Source organism: Melampsora larici-populina (assembly GCF_000204055.1).
Source record: "Melampsora larici-populina 98AG31 unplaced genomic scaffold MELLAscaffold_16, whole genome shotgun sequence".
NCBI classification, from domain to species: domain Eukaryota; kingdom Fungi; phylum Basidiomycota; class Pucciniomycetes; order Pucciniales; family Melampsoraceae; genus Melampsora; species Melampsora laricis-populina.
The window spans coordinates 1,386,598-1,407,983 of NW_006768780.1; the positions used below are offsets into that span (position 1 = coordinate 1,386,598).

The 21,386-nt window shown below is 41.6% G+C and overlaps 5 protein-coding genes across 5 annotated transcripts; 2 read left to right on the forward strand and 3 right to left on the reverse strand.

The window, feature by feature from the left end:
- Positions 1 to 2,808: 2,808 nt before the first annotated feature.
- Positions 2,809 to 4,044, forward strand: MELLADRAFT_106167 (uncharacterized protein; the record flags this gene model as incomplete). Its single annotated transcript, XM_007409494.1, has 2 exons — positions 2,809 to 3,324; positions 3,571 to 4,044. 2 exons carry the CDS (start codon positions 2,809 to 2,811, stop codon positions 4,042 to 4,044), a joined length of 990 nt encoding a protein of 329 aa, XP_007409556.1.
- A 1,310-nt stretch (positions 4,045 to 5,354) lies between these two features.
- Positions 5,355 to 7,954, reverse strand: MELLADRAFT_43314 (uncharacterized protein; the record flags this gene model as incomplete). The annotated part of the gene is made up of 7 exons (XM_007409535.1): positions 5,355 to 5,737; positions 5,816 to 6,284; positions 6,398 to 6,682; positions 6,758 to 6,782; positions 6,859 to 6,960; positions 7,057 to 7,705; positions 7,802 to 7,954. The coding sequence occupies 6 exons, from the start codon at positions 7,123 to 7,125 to the stop codon at positions 5,650 to 5,652; spliced, it is 1,038 nt and encodes a 345-aa protein (XP_007409597.1).
- An 893-nt stretch (positions 7,955 to 8,847) lies between these two features.
- Positions 8,848 to 9,908, reverse strand: MELLADRAFT_86056 (uncharacterized protein; the record flags this gene model as incomplete). Its single annotated transcript, XM_007409534.1, has 3 exons — positions 8,848 to 9,109; positions 9,177 to 9,449; positions 9,517 to 9,908. 3 exons carry the CDS (start codon positions 9,906 to 9,908, stop codon positions 8,848 to 8,850), a joined length of 927 nt encoding a protein of 308 aa, XP_007409596.1.
- A 1,921-nt stretch (positions 9,909 to 11,829) lies between these two features.
- MELLADRAFT_86057 (uncharacterized protein) lies at positions 11,830 to 12,581 on the reverse strand (the record flags this gene model as incomplete). Its single annotated transcript, XM_007409533.1, has 2 exons — positions 11,830 to 11,925; positions 12,030 to 12,581. 2 exons carry the CDS (start codon positions 12,579 to 12,581, stop codon positions 11,830 to 11,832), a joined length of 648 nt encoding a protein of 215 aa, XP_007409595.1.
- A 622-nt stretch (positions 12,582 to 13,203) lies between these two features.
- MELLADRAFT_86058 (uncharacterized protein) lies at positions 13,204 to 14,473 on the forward strand (the record flags this gene model as incomplete). Its single annotated transcript, XM_007409495.1, has 4 exons — positions 13,204 to 13,306; positions 13,405 to 13,767; positions 13,908 to 13,931; positions 14,100 to 14,473. The coding sequence occupies 4 exons, from the start codon at positions 13,204 to 13,206 to the stop codon at positions 14,471 to 14,473; spliced, it is 864 nt and encodes a 287-aa protein (XP_007409557.1).
- Between the last annotated feature and the right edge of the window lie 6,913 nt (positions 14,474 to 21,386).

Genomic DNA, 21,386 nt, shown 5'->3' on the forward strand with positions numbered 1-21,386 from the left:
TGCTAGCTGTATGTGTATTCAAGCCTCCTACTCGTTATCGGATGATTGAAAATGTACTTCCAATGTTACATGCTAAACACGAGATAGCAATCAAGGAGAAGTTAGCGAAACAGTCGAACTTGACTATCACTTTAGATGGCTGGACTGACGTATCAAAAAACAGCATATACGCAGTTTTAGTCTTACGAGGCACTGAAGTCAAGCAATTCATTGATGTTCTCGAATTGAATCAAAAGCGACATACCTCTGAAAACACCTTTTCCGCTTTAAATGACACTCTCAAGGCTCAGGGTCTTCGATGGGATCAGATCAGTGCTGTTGTCACTGATTCTCCAGCAGTTATGATAAAGTTTTGTGTAAGTCAACTTGTCAAGGCTTCTTTTTTCTTCTCACTGTCTTGTAATCTGATTCGAACATTTATCTCCTTTGTCAAATGATAGAAAATCATTACTGAGGAACATCCAGCGATCATCACCTTACCTTGCTGTCTTCATGTCATCAACTTAGTTACTAAAGACATTCTGTCGCATCCAAGCATGAGAGAGGTTGTCTCCAACAACAAAGAACTAGTCAATTTTTTTACCAAAGCTCATTATTGGATTCAATGGTTAGAGAGTTGGCGAGTTACTGAGAAAGTCGGACACGGAATCAAAACGTTCTCCGAGACTCGATGGTTCTCTTTTGCCAAGGTCTGTCTGTCTGTTCAATCACACGAACTCGGTTTTCGAAAATGTGTCGAGACTTCGATCGATCGATCAACCGATGCGCCTTCAATCAAGAAGAGTATCAGGGACATTGTTTTCAATCGTCTTCACTTTGCTTCGAATGATGTCTTAGTCCGAGTACTCCAGCCAGTTGTTGATACGATTGCAAAATTAGAACGCGCGAATACTACCGTTGGTGAAGTTTGGAGCGAGGTGATTGTGTTGTACATGAAGCTCAAAGATATGAAAGTTGAATCTCAATATTCAACTTTCAAGTCTCACAGTATTCAAATAATCAACAAGTGATGCAAAGTCTTTGACAAACCGGCCTACATCCTTGGATTTTTCCTGACACCTCAGTTTCGTCAAATCGCTGCGTCTCAAAAATACGATATCAATTACTTCACGCGAGCTATTGTCAAAATCGCAAAAGTTTGGAAGTTCAAACAGATTGAATGTAAAAACCTGATCACACAAGTCTTACAATACTACAACTCCGAGGGTCCATTTCGTATACCTCCAGATGGCAAGTTGTGATTTCTCATTATCATATCGGATGTGATAATGTAACTAATCTTGATTATTGTTTAGGTTCATCTGCCATGAATTACTGGTTGAAGGTACCAGCTAATCCACAGACTCAAGAGCTCAAGTCGTTCACCATCAAGCTCTTAGAAATTGTACCCCACGCTGCGGGTGTTGAAAGCCTCTTTTCGCGGATGGGTTCTCAAAAGACTAAGTCGCGCGCTCGAATGGATGTCTCAACATTAAAGATGATGTCTCAAATCGAGATGGATCTCGAATCCGAGCAATCGAATCGTGTGGCCAAATCGATCAAAAATAACGATCAAACTGCTGCTGCTGATGATTCACAAGATCTAGATCCTCAATTTGAAGATCTTGATCAAGTTCAAGAGTTTGAAAATGGAATTCATGGTGAAGATGAGGTGGATCAGGGAGAAGAACAAGAGGATATTACTGAGAGTGGTTTTATAGACACTCTCTTTGATTTAACATTATTCAATATTAGAGTTGAAGCAGAACAAGCTGTTACTATTGTTTTAGATGAGGGATCTGACAATGAAGACTGGGATGAGGAGAATCTTTTCGATGGTTTACTTCAATGAATGTTCATGAGGTGTACAGCAGAACTGTTATGAAATACAAAAAAGTCCTTTCTGATGTTGTTGAGCGGGTTTTTTTGCCTTTTTTTGATTTTTGGGGGGATTTTGACACCTCAGAGGCACGCCTCTGCGCCCCCACTATAGGCGTGCCTTTGGAACAGTCAAAATCCGCGCCTGGGCCTGCCCAAAATTCAAAACCCGCGCCCACCACGTGATTGTGGGCACATGCCCGGGCACGTGCCCGGCTTTCTACTTTGTATCCCCTAATAGAACAAGGATATCCACTACTTGTATTCCTTCTTCTCCACCAATTTCTACTCTTCTCTTCGAGCAGGTTTGCTTCTACCTTGCTCTCATCGGTCATTAAGACTTTATGTCTTATCAGTTACTAACTAGTATCATTCCTCAGCCTTATAACCTTTGTTTGATTTCATTATCGTCTTCGGAATCCATCTTCGTCCCACAGTTATTCACAAACAAACAGTGAAATGGACGCCGATCATAATCTCAGATCACAGAAGTCTAGCATTGCAAAGGAAGCTTATTGTAGCCCGGAGTTCATATACAGACTTCATAAAGTTGCAAAGTGTATCCCCCAGTTAAAAAACACTGGCGAAAACTTCAGTACATGGGAAAACCACCTGAAGGTTATGATAAGAAATCTCACTGGGTCATCCGACTACTTGCTACACGAGTTACACAAGCACGATCCAAAACTAAACCAAGCAGTCTTCAACTTGATATTCTGGTCAATCGACGAAGAACTCCAACAGGGCTTCAACATCGAGGGGTCTGCTGGAGATGCCTTTCAATTCTTGGCAGGCCGATTCCAATCCAATTCTTGCATCATCAATCGTGCCAATTTTCCGGAAGAAATATTGGACAACATCGTGAGCATGGTTTACCACCAGTCTTCTGAAGAGTTTCACTCTATCGAGGAAAGGAAATCAGAGCGGGTCCGCCACTACCCAAAGAAAGGTATGGAATTTGAAGTATACCTGGGTCACGATGGTCCTCCAGTTCTTAATAGCTTTCAAAACCTTGCTGTGGTCAACCGAAAGTTTCACCGGCTTTGTCTTCCTAAGTTATGGCAGGTAGGACCGTTTTTTGCAAGAAATCCAGCTTTGATCAAGATCCAAAGAAGTAAGCTGATTCAAGTTTGTCAAATCTATCAGCACATCACATTCCCCAGCTCGGTACCTGCTCCCATGCCACTTTGGACGGGTGATCTACTCTTGAAATATGCAAACTTCGTAAAGTCGGCCCGATTTTTGTTGAGAAACTCAGATGGCCATCAGGATAGTCATCTGTTTTCGGAATTCGAAAGGAGTCTTTCTGATAATACCTCATCGATTGATGGTCACGGCTTCGGATACGCAATTGGAGTGTTGAACATCGTGAAGATATTCAAACTCTGCCCTTCTCTAGAGGCGGTAGAAGTGATCCTCCCTTCGGATCGAAAGGACTTTGAGTGGATTCCTGGACCTGATCTTGCAGTTCGCTTGCGGAGCTCATTTCAGCTTCTGTCACGACTTCAATATTTAAATTTACGTGACCACAGTTTGAGACCTCTTTCAGGCGACTTTGTAATTGATGTCATCAAAGAATTGCCATCTCTTGCTTCATTGGAACTCCACAGTTTGAAATTTCTCCCAAAAGAATCTGTCGAAGAATCCTTGGGTTGGAACCTAGCCCAGCTTTAGAAGCTTCACATACTTTATCTTGAGGACATCAATTGCCAGGATCAAACGTGGACCGCAAATTCTTGGCTTGAACAATTCTCAGTTCTTGGACTCGAATGCTGTGAGGAAATCACAATTGACATGGCCAACAAATTCCTCAACGGTAGAGCCCGCTTTCTTTCTAAACTTCACATTGAACTTCACCACCTCGCAAAAAGCCCAGATATGGAGATACGCTTTGATCTTCCGGCTCTCAAAACCCTCCGTGTACTTAATGATCGGAGAAGCTCCGATCTACTTGCAAGCTTTGAAAACTGTAAAAGTATAGAAGTCATTGAACATTGGGGTCATATGTATAATGATCAATGGAACTTCTTGAAACATCTCCTATCTCGACGTACTTGGCCTAAGCTTTTGGTTTTGGATATTCAATACTCAAATTATGACGAGAAACTTGCTGATTGGCCAGACGTAGAGGAATTGGAAGAAACATGCAAACTGTTCAACATCACATTATTAATTTCAAAGTATTAAAACACAATTCTGTCTGGCTGGAACTGCGAATCTTTGTCTCAAAAAACGTGTGGAATTTTATGATCTCGATTGCTTTACGTTCTACCTGAAATCAATTTCCTGTTCAAGCTCATCTGATTCCTATCATTCAAAGACTTTACTTTGTTGGTTTAATGTTCAATTATGATGAGCGCTCCAGCAAGATTCCCAGTTCTCCAATATCATTCTTCGCTTCGATCAGTGGTGAGAAATTTCCTTTTTGCGCACAAGAGGAACATTATATGCCCATATCTTTCAAATATATACTACAGTAAGTTCTCAAATCAATCAAAAATTTTGAAGGTCAAAATTTTGAAGGTCATCAAACAAATGCCCATTGACTTATGGCTCCTTATCAGTTTGACTACCTTGTACATTTAAGCAATCTCATATAATCTGATCCTTATGAATATTGAATATTTATACATGAGCAGTTGGACAACATATCCATCCTCTTCCCTTACCAATCCAAAGTATTGGAAAAAGCCTTCATCAATCACCTGACATGCTTGAGTTCTGATTTTTTCCAAAATTCAATCCATAATCCCTCAAAACCTGTGAAGCTATACGAGAGACCCCTAAACTTCTAGGGTCATTATTCACACATTGCCAACCATATCTTCACTTGTTCTCTTCCAGCCACTAAACTGTGGTATTCTCTCCTGAACACTTACTAACTTGTATAAAGTTAACCATTTTTCTCTCATGAGCATCAAACAAAATAGAAGTCTCAATAATATTCAGCCATATTCTGCTAGTCATCCAGTAAAGATTTTTTGCACATTTTGAAGATACCAAAATTTACAAAATTAGATGAAGGTATCTTAAACTTCTCCTTTTTTATGCTTGGACGTGACAGAATCTTCATGCGAGATGAGAGGAAGAATCTTCAGCACTGTGCATGTCACCGGGTGATGATCCTGTTGGTTAACCTTTATTCTGTGTTGTGGTTGTTAGACTCAGAGGAAGGATCCTATTTTTTATGCCTCAGCTTGCTCTTTCTACCAATCATGGCCTTGCATCTCTATACAAGACAATGAGACCACAAGACAGAGAAAAGCATCAAAGGAAAAAGAAAAGCCATTTGTACAAATTGAAAACCCGGTCTCCCAATGTGACACATGTGTATCCAATCATGCAATTGGAAAAACAAATCAGTGTGTGGAGAAAAAATGTGATCTCCTCTTGGTTGAGGATATTGTTGTCATAAACTTGTTTGTTGAGCAAATTGAAAGTAAATGAAGATTGTCTTCTTTACAATTTCTCCATTTGGCAAGCCAGCCAGATCTAGTACATGATCATAAGACTCTCAACCTTACAAATCAAACCAACAAAAACACTTTACGTTTCAAAACAAAGGATATACATATGTATGTAAGAACAAATAAAAACTTCAAATATCATCAACTTTCATCATTCAAAAAAGAGACAAACGTCCACTTCATTAAAAGTGTAACGTCGTACAAAACTCGTACAGGTATAAACCATTTATTAAAAGTTCAAGAAACACATATTTCACTCAACACTCATGTATAGATGATTAACAAAAACAAAGAGAAAACGTCCAAGATGGGATTTAAAAAACCTTTAAGGAGCAGGCAAACGATCTAATGAACAGGTTCCATTTGCCAACTTTTCTGGTTCTGCCAACTCCTCCCGTTGAGGATGAAGTAGCCTTTGAATGCAATCACAGAATTAGTTCAAGTGAATCATCAACAACAGACAAATACAAGAATGAAGAAGAAAAACTGACTTGTAAGCAATCTTGATCGTCACCTCACTAACACCTGCAATCTTTGCAATATCCTTCGCACTTTTTCCACATCCAAACAAATGACTTGCAAAATAAATACAAGCACCTGCTACACTGATCGGACTACGACCAGCAAGGATTCCAATTTCACGTTGAGTGATTGCAATCCGCTTTGCTCCACTCTGAACATAGTATGGTAACCCAAGATGACTACAGAATCGAGCCATGAGGTCTTCAGCTCCAGCCCCGCTAGACTCGCCAGTATCGGTGTTCAGGGCTCCACCCCCACCAACAGCTGAAGTCTCGAAGGCAGCAGAGAGAGCCTTGAAGCATTGGCCGATCTGTTTCTTGGGTACTCGGGTGAGTGCGACTACCTCCTTGAAGGATCGTCCTACTTTAGATTGTCGACAAGCGATAAAGATGCAAGCAGCAATAACCGCGTCGATTTGTTTACCCCTCAACAATTTCTCTATTGTGAGGTGGTGGTGACGGTTAGGAGATTAGTGGTAAGGAGAGATAAGATGGTTTGAGCATCTTCGGATCGCTCGTAATCCAAGAGAAGCAATAGAAAGAGATCTTTACCTTCATCTGCCCTTCTGAAGAGTTGCTTAGCAATATCAGTGACCGTACGTGGCAGACTGATGGTATCACACATGTCTTGGATAGACAAAAAGGCAGCGGCCACACTCTTCTCTCCACTTTTCGTAGCAGCACGAGTAGCGGCTCGGTTCAAATCACGGGCGACCCCAGTATTACCATCCTTGAAAGAAATGATGGTCTCGAAAGTTTCCACACCATTCAAGAGTGGGTTACTTGGACCTCCGACACGGGAAGGGTCGTCTCCTTCATCACCAGCAAACGTTCTCCCTAGAAACAATTTGAAATGAGAATGTAGGAATGATCAATAAAGTAATTGGGAGTCATGACCAATGAAGAACTTACACTCAGAGCGAGTATCAACAATACGCTATTGGTTGAGTGTGGGAGACGATCCGATTAAACAAATCGAGTTCGAAATCTCTGAAAGATCAGAAAGCACTCACATCACCGATGACAAGACCGCAAGTACCGCAGACGAGATCACCGGATGAAAACTCTTCAACCAGCTTATAAGTTCTACAATCAGGACATCCCAAGCGAACGTTCTATTGAGTTGAAGAGCGAAAGAGTTAGAGGTTGAGTGAGTTTTTCAAAAGTTTGAACCGAAAAAGGAAAGAAAAGGATGGGTTAATGGAACTTACCAAATCTTGACGAAAGACAGCTTCCTTGGGTGTTTGTGGTTTTCGAGAAGGGAATGCTACAGTAGTCATGATGATGTTTGAAGTGATGTTTTTGTGAGTGTTAGTTGGTGTGATGATGGATGGATGTGAATGTGGATGGAAGTTGATGAGGTGGAGAAAGGGGATTGGAGAAGCTAGAGTTTGGGTTGTTCAAGGTCCCAGGACAAACTTCGCTTGTAAGTTGTAACTAGTAGCTGCCATCGGTACCGTACCGTGCCTTGTTCCCACCCCTTCACCACTTGTAGCATGGCTTAAGGGAGGTCTTGACGGTTTTGTAAATTTCAAAGAAACCCTTCGCGACTTCTTCCTGGTTGCATGATACAAACGACCAGCTCCACCCAAGAAACACCACAACATCGAACAAGATGGGCAGTACTTTGAACCACAGAGAAAAACGGGATACCTACTGGGCATCAGGTCGAATGAGCCAAGGTAAGAACTGTATGAAAATTTGAATCCCAAGAAATTCCCATGTACCACTCTAATTTGACAAAACTGGTTGGTTGTTCTTTAGGTTTACAAAGAGCAAGAGCACCATTCCGAGCCAAAAACTTACTCACAGGAGCAGGAATCCTTTCATTTACATTTTCAGTTTATGCATACTCGATTTCTGCAGTCAAACAAGATGATTTTTCAGATATTCCTGCTCCTTCAATCGAAGAGATCAAACGATTGAATGAAAGCAAAGAACAATCTCTTTCCTCACCATCATCTCCTGTTACTCCACCTACACCTCAACAATTACCACCACTTGGACTTCTTGGATCGGCAACTAGTTGGATCAGAGGAGGTAGAACTTCTCAAAGCGAAATGGTCGTTGGAGCGCCATCATTGGATCAACTTGGTCAAGTGGCTGATCGAAAACCAAGCGAATCTGAAAGGAAACTCGTATGATGATCAACTTATATGTGTGGTATTGAAGGATTCACCAAACTTGTTTGTAAATCTTCATTGGGATCTTAACCCGATAAAAGTCGAAAGATCAGATTCATGTAAAACACATTCTCAATTCAATAAGCATGCAGACTTTAATATCAAAAAGCTTTAGGCGAGCTTTGACCAGTCATCATTTTCATTAAGGAATTGATTCGAGAAGCGTGCCATCCCCTCGGATTCAAAGTATGTAGAGGGAATTCGTAAGAAATGGCACAGAGTGTTGTATTAACTAGAACATAGAGAAATAATCAGAAAGATAAATGAAAATCCATTTGGTCATGTACTGTGGAACTTACAGCAGAAGAAAAACGATCTAGCATGAGTTGGTGAAGGGCATCGCTAGAGCTTCGTCTACTTAGGTTCTCATAAAGCAAACAGCTGGACACGATTTTAGTACGACCTGGGCGGCCTGTCATTGGGATTTACATTTTGGTCGTCCAATGTCTGACATGTGCTTTTTGAACGAGATTTTCATCACTTTGCGGTCCTCTAAAGCTGTCCAAAATCTTTCTTAGCCGCGGAAGTGGACTTACGTATGAGTTGAGCCGAGTTGAAGGTGTGAACCTTCATAACAAGCGACCCAGGACATAAACATCCAAGCTACGAAGAGGAGGAGGAGGGTGAACAAGATGCTGACATTGGAGCGAGATCATTTTCTCATATTTCAAACTCCTGGCAAAAAGGTTTGAAATATCGGGATTATATATGTACAATGGGTTCGTGGATCAACGTGCAGCAGTCATAAAAATGCAAACAAATCCACAGCATGACACTTTTCGCCAAACAAGATAAAAATTACGATCAAAAGAGATTACATCATTGAGGTGAAGACTTAGATTTGGCTTCAGCAAGCTTTTGATCTGTAAGACTGATAAACCCTGCCTTGATAGCATTCGCAGTGTTGATATCCTTGTTGGGGTTCTCAGAATCAGCCTTCTTAATGACTGCCAATATGTCGCTGTCCTCAACAGTTCCACCCGCAGAAGTCACAGCTTCAATTCTTGCTTTACCTTCTTTCTTGACGTGTGCTAAAGCCGCTTTAGCTTCTTCGCTCAAATCAGAACGTCGTTGTCGGGATCTAAAGTAGTTTGATGTCAGGGAATAGTTTTCTAAGACCGAGGGAAACATAGACAGAAGTGACTCACGCAGGTTTTCCTTTCGCTTCAGCAAGCTTCTGGTCAGCCAAACTCTCAACAGCTGTCTTGATAGCTTTTCCAGTTGCCTTACGATCGCCGTTTGGGGTATCGGCGATTGCCTTCTTGACGGCTGCTGAGATTTCGGATGGATCCACGCTTGCGCCAGCAGCGGTGGCAGCGTCAATCTTGGCCTTCGTCTCTACCTTTGATTTATCTACTGCGATCTTCTCTTCTTCGGTCAATTGAAGTGAGCCGGCAGGAGCTTGTCGTCGTTGTGGTCCTCTGTTGAAGTTCATGTCAGGAAATGAATTTCGAAGAGCTCATACTGAACGAAGCATGAATTACTCACGAAGATTTGCCTTTTGCTTCAGCAAGCTTTTGATCTGCCAAACTTTCAATAGCTGCCTTGATTGCCTTACCGATTGTCTTGTTATCACTGCCAGTGTTAGATGCGATGGCCTTCTTGGCAGCTGCCGAGAGTTCAGTCTGGTCAATTGTTGCACCAGCAGCGATGGCGGCGTCAATTTTGGCCTTGGTCTCCAACTTTGATTTTTCAATTGCTTTCTTTTCGTCGTCTGTCAGTTGAATTGGGCCGTTGGAGGCAGTAGGAGTTTGTCGTCGTTGAAATTGAAAGTTGGAAGTTTGAAGGCCATTCTGCGTTGCAATCTCACCAACTGGTGCCGCTTGAGATACGTTGACTAAGAGGAGACAGGCAGCGATGAAGGAGACGTTGAGAAGCATTTTGATGATTTGTTTTTAAAAGTGTATTAGGAGCTATTATACGGTATGAGAGTTGGAAGTGATTAAGGTAAAACAAAGTTGGTCTGATAACTGGTGGGGGGATTATATTACAAAGGTGATGAAGAGGATTTGGGTTAACTAAAGATTACTGGGAAAAGATGATAGATTGATTATGGACAGTTATGTATACAAGTTATTGAAGATGAACGGATAAGGAACGAATGAAAGAAGCGCTCGAAAGTCAGCCTTTATAGAGGTGCAGAAAGGCAAGCGCCTAGCCCACGGCAGCACAGGAGGAACGCAGGGCTCAGCCCTGGCAAGAAGCAACAGATCGTCAAGAAACAATAAACTGCACGGAGTGTCACGCCTGATATTTTGGGGGATCACTTTCGCGGCGGCATCAGCGTTTGGCAAGGCGTCGCTCACAGGAGATATCATGCCTTGCTTGGTAGAATACATGCGAGGCGCTGATGAACATTTGAAGTTGAACCGTGGATGAATGAGGATGAATCCCTATCCGTACGTCTTTTCGTCGACATAGACATTCTAGAGGCTCAAACCGCCCAGCATTTTCCTTTTCGCCACGTCTGTCGTGATGAAGATGATTTCAAGTATCTTCATGACATAGTTTTCATCCAGCCAATGGAGGTGAAATCTTCGATTTTTGCGCGTAATGGTAACAGAGTTCGCCTTGCGCGGCCGCGTCCTGCCGAGCAGGTCTTGGTTTTGTTTTCGGAATTTTGCGCTCTAGTCGGCAGAAATGAGCTCAGGGCAACATTACCATCGCCTTGTCCTCGAACATGCTTCCAGATCTTGCCCCGATCAATGTATGACATTTGGAGATGAAACTTGACTAGCAGGGCTGCTATTTTGGTTACTTTCATGAAATTACAGTACCAAGTTGAAAAGAAGACGGAAATCTACTTGTTAATCGTTTAGATTTACATGATGGTAGAATCATAGTTTTATAGAGCATTTTTTTCTGATTTGGATGCAAAGCACAATGTGCCTTGGACCGTCTGATCTCTCCCTGTCTCTCGTAGCTTCTCTCCTCTATGCTTTGCTTTTTCTTTCGGGATATCTGTTAACACACGTTTGGTCTACAGATTCATAACTATGGTACTCATTTATAATATCTGTAGAAGGTAGCCAAGATCACCAAGTTCTTTAGATATCTTAGAATATGAAGGATGGTTCATGGCAAATCTCGCGAAACAATTGGAAACAAATATATCATTGTTCCAAGGTTGATAATTCAAAAAACTTTTGGACAAGATTTCTTAGCGTATGGGGACAAATTCTACATTCGACAAAGCAACATGGAAATGTTTCCATAATTTTTTAGAAAGGAAAACGCCCGAGAACCCAACGCAAATCTTAGTGAGAATTTTTACCAGACTCAAATGAATAGACCTGGCTATTCAACTTCAAACAGACCTTTCTAAACTTCCAACAATATTCTAACAGAGCAAATAATGAGATGAAATATAATCAAGTCCATGTAGATAAAGAGTTTTTTTGATAATTTGATAATTGATGATGATATAGAAAACAAATCTTGGGTTGACACCAAAACTAAAATGTCTTAACTGAATAGTCGAACTTTATCTATCAAAGACTAAGGAATGACTATGCTGAATGATGATTGGCCTCCTACTTCTTAGAATTGCTCCAATTCGTGGTGTTCTAAGCAAAGCGAGTTCCATAATCTGAAGCTTGGAGTAGAATTTAAGTGTTTTAAAATATGAAGAATGAGGCTAGATCATGATATGAAATTTAAATCCAACATTGAGTCCGTTCAAAACAAATCGTATCAGGTTTGATAAGTAATTTTATGTAAATGAAGTGAATCTTCTGAGACCGGCTAGCAAGATTCTACTTTATATAGTAGCAAGTACATGTTATCAACTGTTCTTTGAAGTTATGCATCTTCCACCCAAACTTGGTTTCTCTTTGAACAAATTTCCTCGACAGAAGTACTACAGATCGGGCACCTAAATGAAGTCCTCAACCAAACCTAAAACAATCAAAGACAGATCGAAAGCAGACGAGAAGCAGTTTGAGTCAGTTCACTAAGCCAAAGATGAAAAAAAAATCAAAGCAATGGAACTTTTGACGTACCTCTACACAAGTAGTATGAAACTCATGATTGTCAGAATCATAACAAGGAAATTGAGAAACCGATTGACCAGATTTGAATTCTTCATGACAAATCAAGCAAAGATCAAGTGAATGATGATTTCTATTTGAGAATCTAAAAACTTTGTGATTCAAGTAGTCCATGGCTGTTTCAATTACCGATTCGTCATTTTGTTGCATAGATTGTTGTGAGTCTTGTAATTGTGTTAAAGCATCACTACCTGATGGGCCAGGTGTCATATCACGAACTCTGACTGTGTTCTGAAGTAATTTGGAAGCGAAATCAATAGCAGTCATTTGATGATCATCGGAAAAGATTTGATGTTCTTCTGGATATTGATAGATGACTGATTGAATATCTTGAAATAATCTAAATACTAATTCACGTCTTTCATTGATAAAAGCTGTTTCTGCTCGTTCATAAGACCCTAGTTTGTTTCCGAATCTGATTAATAACTCCCATAATATACTTGGTTCAACTTCGGGTGTTTCGGATCTTGTTCTTTTAGACATGGTGAATGAATTTTTAGACATGGTGAATGAATTTTAAAAGGTAAGACTATTTAAATTTTGATCTTGGATGTGTAGTGTGATGAGGATTATGAAGTGTTGGTGGTGGGAGAGAAGTCGCGCTTTGGAAGTGAAGTCGCGCTTTGGAAGTGAAGTCGCGCTTTGGAAGTCAAGTCGCGCTTTGGAAGTCAAGTCGCGCTTTGGAAGTGGAGTCGCGCTTTTGTACCAAAGATCAACCTGATCAGCACCATTTGTCAAATAGCTAACATATACATATACATTACGACAATTGTTGAAAGATCACATTTATAATAGCACTACCACTAGCACTACCACGATCAAGTCAAATTCCGAAGCTGAGTACGACTTTTCAGATCACATTTCCCCCAAAAAATTGACACAACATTTTTTCTGATCCAAATCAAAATTAATCTCAACATCTTACTCATCTTATCTAGTCCCATCAGAACACCTTTACAAATTTCAATCACTTCCTGAACACTCTTGACATGAAGAAGATTAGTCCTGAGCATTCTGAAACGCGAAAACAAAGCGTAGCTGTAAATCTTAACGACTTGGCCATCTTCAAAAGCAAGATGAATTCAGTCTTGATTAACTTGAAAGCCAGCGTTTGGAGACTTTTAAGATGGATTGCCGATACCTTGACATATTATCAATTTTGGTAAACATCATCGCTTCTTTCGTGTCAGGTGTGAACTTCGGACCTCAATTCTTCCATCAGAAAAACTGTTTGTCAACTTTGTCACCCGCAACCCCTAGAAGTATTCAAAATCCAGCTCCTCTACCGGAGCACTTGTTCCAGACATCTACCAAGCAAGTTGATCAGATGGGACGGTTGTATTCATTCATGGTCTCGACTCTCCCGACTCATCTCACGGACACAAATGGCAAGGAACATTCTTATCGACTCTTCAACAACCACTCGAACCTCTAAGCATTAGAAACTTGACTGATCTTAGGTTCATACTCCCTGAAGGTCGAATCATTCCAATCACTGTCTATTCAGATCAACCCAATGGAGGAGCGCGACCTGGTTGGTTTAATATCAACGACTGGAGGGACTTGAATTATCTTGAAGATGAGGATGGATTGAGACGAAGCCGTATTCAAATTTCTACCATTATTGCTGAGCAAGTCAGAGAATCGAAAATGCAAATGAACAAGATTATCATCGCAGGCTTTGATGAAGGTATGACATTATCATTTCATCACACCCTCTTTCGGCTTTTTATCTGTACGTTGATGAATACTGATGTGGGTTCTTTTCGAAAAATCATAAATCGAAAAGGTGCCGTGATGACCCTCCTTACTAGCTTGACATCGCCTGAGCCCCCCGCTGCAACATTGATGCTGGTATGTCGTTTCCTCGTCTGGGACACAAAGTTCAAATAGTTTCTGACTTTTTCTCTCTTTTGAGTCGCGCTATCTGCCTTCATTTACCCTTCAGGCTACCACTCCTTCTTTGACCTGTTCCTGGGTTTTATTGATCAACTGCCTCCTATTGGATTCATGGAACTACAGACGAAGTGTTAACATACAACGCTGCAAAAGCCGGGTTCAACTTCTTACAAAGGATCTCACAAGCAGCTTTTGGTCGAGCAAAATTCAACACCATCACTGGATTAGCACATGGGTTTTCGGAAAATGAAAAGATAGCAGTAACCAATTGGATTGAAGGCATTGTAGATCAAGATACTAGAGGAGAATTCGATGATTCATTAGATAGTTTAGTTCAGCCTGAAAACGAGTTAGATGATCCTCAACATCCAGGTCGACACTCGATATCTTTCATTGTGTCCCGTTTGGATGATCAACAAGGACTGGAGAATACGAGCAGATCCAAAATCACATCCAGTCGAAGGAAACCGACGCTCAACATCTTCAAAGGCAATTGAAGGAAATGAAATCTGATGAGTTATTTCCCAGTCTTCGAACACCTCGTCATCAGGATAGCATGTTGTGCGATTTTTTTCCCCGCTCGTGATATATTGCTATGATAGACTGTAGAGGTGAAATATCGTACGCGCGATTATATGTAGAAGTTAGAACGCGAAAGAAATGTAAAAGTTATAGAGATATTTTTTGCTGAGCTTTGGAATCTTGCGAAATTGCAGGGTAGATTGATCATCGGACTTTAAATCATTGTAAAAGCATCGTACTGCCCACATTATGCTTGTATTCAAAAACGATCGTAATCACAGACGAGGTCCCCCACGTGCTGCCCTGCAGCGAACGCGACCTGTCCATACACCACATCATGCCACCTGTCCTCATCCCTTCCCATTCACGCTCCATTGACGCTGATTGCAACAAGCAACACAGAACCTCGAATGTCCAACTTTATCAACTGCCTTTATTGAGTCAGTCACTTTTGCATTTGTTTGTTGAACTGGTGATACACTGAATTATCTGTCAGCAGGCTTGCACAATGCAGCCAAGCTTTATGAGCCCTTCAAGCTCTTCAATTCTGAACAAAGCAATGCCAACTCATTTGAGTTTCAAAAGCTTGGTGATTTGTAAATTCACTTTTTGCATTTGGAAGCGGGTTGATTGGTTTTTGGGATTGATATTTTTTTTATTTGAGCGCAAGTGATGGTTTGACATGCAATATCATCTTTTAGTGAGTTTGATTCAATCAACTGCAAGACTTACTCTTGGTTGCTGACATGAATACACATAGAGGGACTTTTGACCCCTCAGCATGGGGTACCAGCTCATGCAGGTCCATGCCAATGGCAACCAAATAGATCTGGTCAGTGGTTGGTATGCTGATAAGGTACAGTGCGTCTGAAATCTAGTTTGAGCAAGACCCATTTATTGGAGTTGCTTTCAGATTCAGACGACTTTTGTGGTTCCTTGAGCATTGAGGGAGGATTCTGTCCCAAACCAAATTTTTGAATTTGGTCATGTGACTCCATGACTGCGCAAGCAGTCCTCCACTGCATTATCCTAATAATTTTCACTTGAATTGTTTCCTCTCTTTTTCCCTTATTTTTCACCCTCTGTCATGTTTTCTGATGGACAAAGGACCTCTGATCCTGATATCCAGGACGGCTCGACTGTGAAGGCCAACACATTCACTCACAACAACACAATGTATGCATTAGTTGTGTCAGACCTGACGGGTCAAAAGACGATGTCAACGCCAAAAACACATCCTACACCCCCAACAACCATTGATAGGGTAATTCTCCCCTCTCAGTCACTCATTGGGTCTGCTTCAAGCACTCCAGCTACGCTGGAAAGCTCCAGGAAGCAACACCAACAATGGGCGCCCTCTCCAAGCCCCCTTGACAAAGCTGAGGACATCACTGGAGCCCCCCAATCAATCAGGATCAGGTGATTGTTCCCAGGCAGCTCGGTTACCACAGCCAAAAATTTAGGAGTCCTGGTCCAGAGGCTGCTTGACATATCCCACGCAGCCCCGATTCCCAAATCCAAACAGGCAAAATTGGTCAATGTAGATGTTGACTCAGCGGCCAATATGTTAGTGATTGCTGGTGTAATTCAAGAGCAATTCTGCTATCAACCCAGATCAAAACCAATGCGCTCGACCACAACAATCACAACCACCGGGCCAGGCAAACGGGTCATATTACCTGGCAGCCTCAAAACATGCAGCAAAAGGCACTCAGGCTCCCAACCAGAGTCAACAGGGCCCACTTTCTCAACCAAAACACAACAGGGCCCACTTGCTCAACCAAAACACAACACTTGCCCCAGAACGGAAGCAACACTCACCCTTGCCCAACAGGACCCAAAAAATATCTCGGGTGCCGGCAAGACAATCCCTGAACTCATTAAGAGTCTAAACGCTGTTCTAAAGAAGAACAACATGAGGGTGTTTCTGGAAACTACATCCACAATCAGGGTACGTAACATCAACTGACATCCGACCAATGACATGGTGATTTACCTGGAAACCCCAAAACAGGCCCAAGAGCTACAAGGACAGGTGCACTGTTGGCTCCCAAAGGTTTCACCAAGCTCGCCCTGAAACAGGAGATACACTCTGTGATTTTTCACGGCATCTCAACCACTTTCAATCCAACACACCCAGAGGACAGTGTCCTCTTGAAAATGTGCAACAGCGACTTACTCAATAACACCCTCTTTGTGAGGTGGTGAAAGCAAGATACGGCTGATGATTCAGCAAAACAACACTCATCCCTGCTGATTGGATTCAAGACTCTCAGTGAAGCCACCCACCCTTGCAGCACACACAAAGGTGTGGAAAGGGAGAGGTCGGTACCAAACAGAGATCAGTGCCCCTCCCCCTACGCAGTGTTTTACCTGCCCAGGCATTGGACACACAGCGGATGCTTGTAAACTAGCTCCCATGTGCCCCTATTGTTCAGGGGATCACTATACACACAACTGTCCTACTAAAGGAACCACTGCAAAGAAATGCATTGCATGTGCAAGGGGTAAACTGAAAGCAGACCCCAGTGCCAATTTGGCAGGTTTGTTCAAAGAAAATCACGCTGACTTCATACACCACCCATTTGCCCCCACATGCCCAGTGAGAATTGTGAGCCATTTTCTTATGAATCACATGTACCACAAGTGCCACATACAGTCATCCCTCGATGTAAGCATAGAGTTCAGTGCAGGGAACTCCATGCTAACAAGGTGAGATGCATACTTGTGAAGTAGGCATAATTCATGATGTAAGCATAAAACAAATGATTTTATGCTTACATGCTAGGTTTTTGGTCAGAATGGCAGAATTTTGTATTTCACAGCATTGGATTGGTGTGTGAAGGTCATACAAAGGTATAGGGCATGTACAGTATGTAGAATAGAAACATGAAATGGTGCTCTTCAAGTGAGGAGGAACAGCTCAAAACCAGGAGCGAGCGATGTAGAGAGTGTGTAGAAAAAAAAGAAAAAAAGGGATGAGATCTTCAAATGAGGAGGAACAGCTCAAAAGTTAAAACGAGGACCAAGCAACGTAGAGAGTGTGTAGAAGAAAAAAGAAAAAAAAAGAATGAGAACAATGTTGATGAAGAAGGATGTAGTTGAGATGAGTGAAAAAAATGCCTTTAAAGATTTAAATGGAACAAAAAGAAGTAAAATGTATCACATATACATATGTAAAAGAAAAGAACACAACAATTGTTTTGTATTTCTCATGCTACTTGAATAGTTTACACAATTAGACACCTTATGTAGTGTGATTGTACGTACTTATTACAATGATGTAAGCATATGCACCCTTAATATGGTGCCCTATGCTTACATGCACACTTTTTTACTTGCTTTGTAAGCATAAAACATGTTTTTAGCAGATCCCCATATGCAATAGTCATTATGCATCAAGGATTTTTTTTGCAGGCGCTCTGTGTTCCCAAAAAAATGGCGCAAACTTTCCGATCCTTATAGTGTGATATGCATATATACTAGTTGCATATGCCAAGGGATGACTGTACATACATATCACAGATGACTAATTGTACTTTAGATGAGCAGCAGAAGATCCTGTTGTATACTGCATCCAACAATGCATCATCTTAGATCAGATACCCCTGAGAACCCCTCAACCCTTGTCAAGACCCTGTCCCCAGTCTTAACACAATTCCCACTGCATAGACCTAGCTGCTCACCATATATCCAGGTGGTTGCCAAAGCAAGTTCATCTCATACTCAATGTTAGAGCAAAATATGAGGGAAAAACTCAAAATTGACAACTCAGCCGGTGTTCTACAGCTGAACTGCAAGCCCTCTAAATATGTTACTCACTCACTTTTTGATTCAGATTTAACCTCACTTTTTTCTATCATCTCAATCCAAGAGCCATATGTTAACCCCGTCAACAACCTACCACTCAATATGTCAAATTGGACTCTTGTCTGTCCGACTATGCAATCCCTTGGGGAGTAGGACAGACCTTGGGCCTGCATGTATATCAGACAAGATTTTAACCCCATCATCAACCCCATACTCTTGCTGTCCAGGAATCTGACGGCAAGCACAATCACCATACAAGGCTACATGGCACTAGTGGCCAGTGTATACAATCCCCAGAAAACCTTGGATGGGTTTGAAGCCTTTGTCAAAATGATTCAGAAAGCTCCACTAACTACACAACTGCTCCTGACAATCTGCACCACTGACACTAATCTTCACTCACCCCTTGGGAACCCAAGCCACAGCAAACAGAACAACAAGGACACCAAAAAACTGATCAAGATGCTTACAGAATGGGGTCTTAGCCTGCGCTCCCCAAGAGGCATTCCCACATTTGGAGTGCAATCAGTAAACTCCATAGGCATTTCTATCAACCAGGTATGGGTTGACAAGGAGTTTGATGACACCAAGATTACCTGTCCTATTGACAAAAATGACATTGTCAACCCTAACCCTAACCCTAACCCAGGAGACAAAACCCTATCCCAATCACAATCACATGTGAGAAAGAACTGGAAGAAGGTGAACAGTGCTTACCTGAAAAGAGATCTCACTGCCTCTCTCCCAGAACTCCAACCTCTAGTCACATGAGACAAAATTAAAACTTTTGACAAAACCTTGCGCACATCAATCACCAATGCTCTAAACAAAACTCACCAAAGAAAGCACAATACAGCAAGCATGAGGCTTGGTGGAGACCTGAGACCTTAGATCCGCTTCAAAAGGAAGCATCTAGTCTCTGTCATCTGTCGAAAAAGCATTGTACTGACAATTCTCACCAAGCCTATAAAACAGCTTGGAACGCTTTCAACCGCGCCATTGATAAAGCCAAGGGAAAATATTGGTGGCAGTTCCTCTCAGGGGTTGACTACACCTACTTATTCCAAGCAAAATGTATCACATTGCGCTGCAAAGCATCCTTATTGGTAAGCACCATCATCACTAATGATGGAGTAACCTGCTCCACCAACAAGCACAAGGCAGAGGCATTCACTGTAAACATCATTCAACTTCCCCAATTTGGCAGAGGAAAATGATTAATAGTACAGTTTTTCATAAAAGAATCTAATACTGCACACCTGGGCCATTTCACCCACACTACATATGTGCAGCAAGCTAAGTCAATAGTTGTCTATCATGTACATACAGGTCTGCTCAGTTTTTTGCCCATCAGAATAAATAAATCACATGTTATACCACATGTAACTTTTTCGACTTTGAAATTTTTTTCCCAAAAATTCACTACATATAATTCTGTAGCTGCTCAGGCAATATTGTTGAAGCTATGTCTTAGTAACAGAAAGTGTGTTACATGCAGTTGAGTTGATGAGATCACACCAAAACATTGAGTCAGTGTATGTAGTCAATCTTTTGGAAGCTTTTTTCAATCTGAAAGAAGTTACAGCATGTATTACATATGAATAACTTGTCCTGATGAGCAGATAACTGAGCAGAACTGTATGTACATGATAACCACATATTCACTGAGCCTGCTACACATATGTAGTGTGGGTGTTATGGCTCAGGTGTGGAGTGATAGACCATTTTATGACAAATCATACTCCCAATCATTTTTCCCTGCCCACTTGGGGAACCCGAATAATGTCTGCAGTGATTGTTTGCTGCGACTTGCATGGCAACCAAGCCATGTTGGCTGGACAACACAAATGACCTAGACCTCCCACTTACTGACACAAACCGGCCATCCAAAACAACAACACCTCCATTTCTATCCATCATCACCCACGAGAATATTGCTACAATAATCAATGACAGCCCACCTAAGAAGGCTCCTGGAAATGACGGAATCCAAAATTGGGTTTGGAAGCTTATCTGGGACAAGTTGAAGTCACACATCAAATTTCTCTTTCAATGCATACCAATTATTGGCTTGGTTTCCCAGGCCTGGAAGAAAGCAGTCACAGTTATGATCCCAACACCAGGGAAACCAGACTATACTCAAGCATTGGCCTACCTCCCAATTGCGCTTCTGGTAACTGTCAGCAAGATTTACAAGAAGCTCCTCACCGTTCATCTATCTGGATACGCCAAGAAACTCAAGATGCTCCATGACAATCATTATGGAGGACAACCCAACAGGTCTAGACAGGAGGCCCTTGTCCACCTAGTCTCATGGACCAGGAAGGAGTGGTCTAAAGGGAGGGTTGTGGACTCTCTGTTTGCAGATGTCAAGTCAGCTTTCCCTTCCGTACACCAAGGAAACACCTTCATGGTCTCTCACAGCTCCTAAAGCATGAGGTTGCAACCATCACACAACTAAGAACAGGCCATGTACCTTTGAACTCATATTTGAACCAATTTGTACAAATCACTGAGCCATTATGTGAATGCCAGGAAGGCATAGAGACTGTTGACCATTCTTGGTTTGTATGCCAGACACATGAACTAAAAAGTTTTGACGTCCTTGTTTTTGAGACTCCAGTAACAAACTAGAGAAGGCTGTCAGAAGTGAAACCTATAGTAAAAAGCGAAATCCTGAGGGCACAGGTTTCTGTCAGACTAAAGCTTCACTGCTAGTCTTTGACGAGAAACAAGAACAGACCTGCGAGCTCGAATAACGACGAGAACACGCGTAAGGATGATGAGTAAGATTGAAAAACACAAATATGATTATTGATTCTTTTTGACAAACCTGAGGGCACAGGTTTCTGTCAGACTAAAGCTTCACTGCTAGTCTTTGACGAGAAACAAGAACAGACCTAAACAAAACAATCATCAAAGAGAGATAGAGAGAAATAACATAAACAATCAGAAAGATAATCCAGAGTTTTAATCAAAAGTAAAAGATTTCTACCTGCAAGCTCGAATAACAACGAGAACACGCGTAAGGATGATGAGTAAGATTGAAAAACACAAATATGATTATCTTGTGTGAAA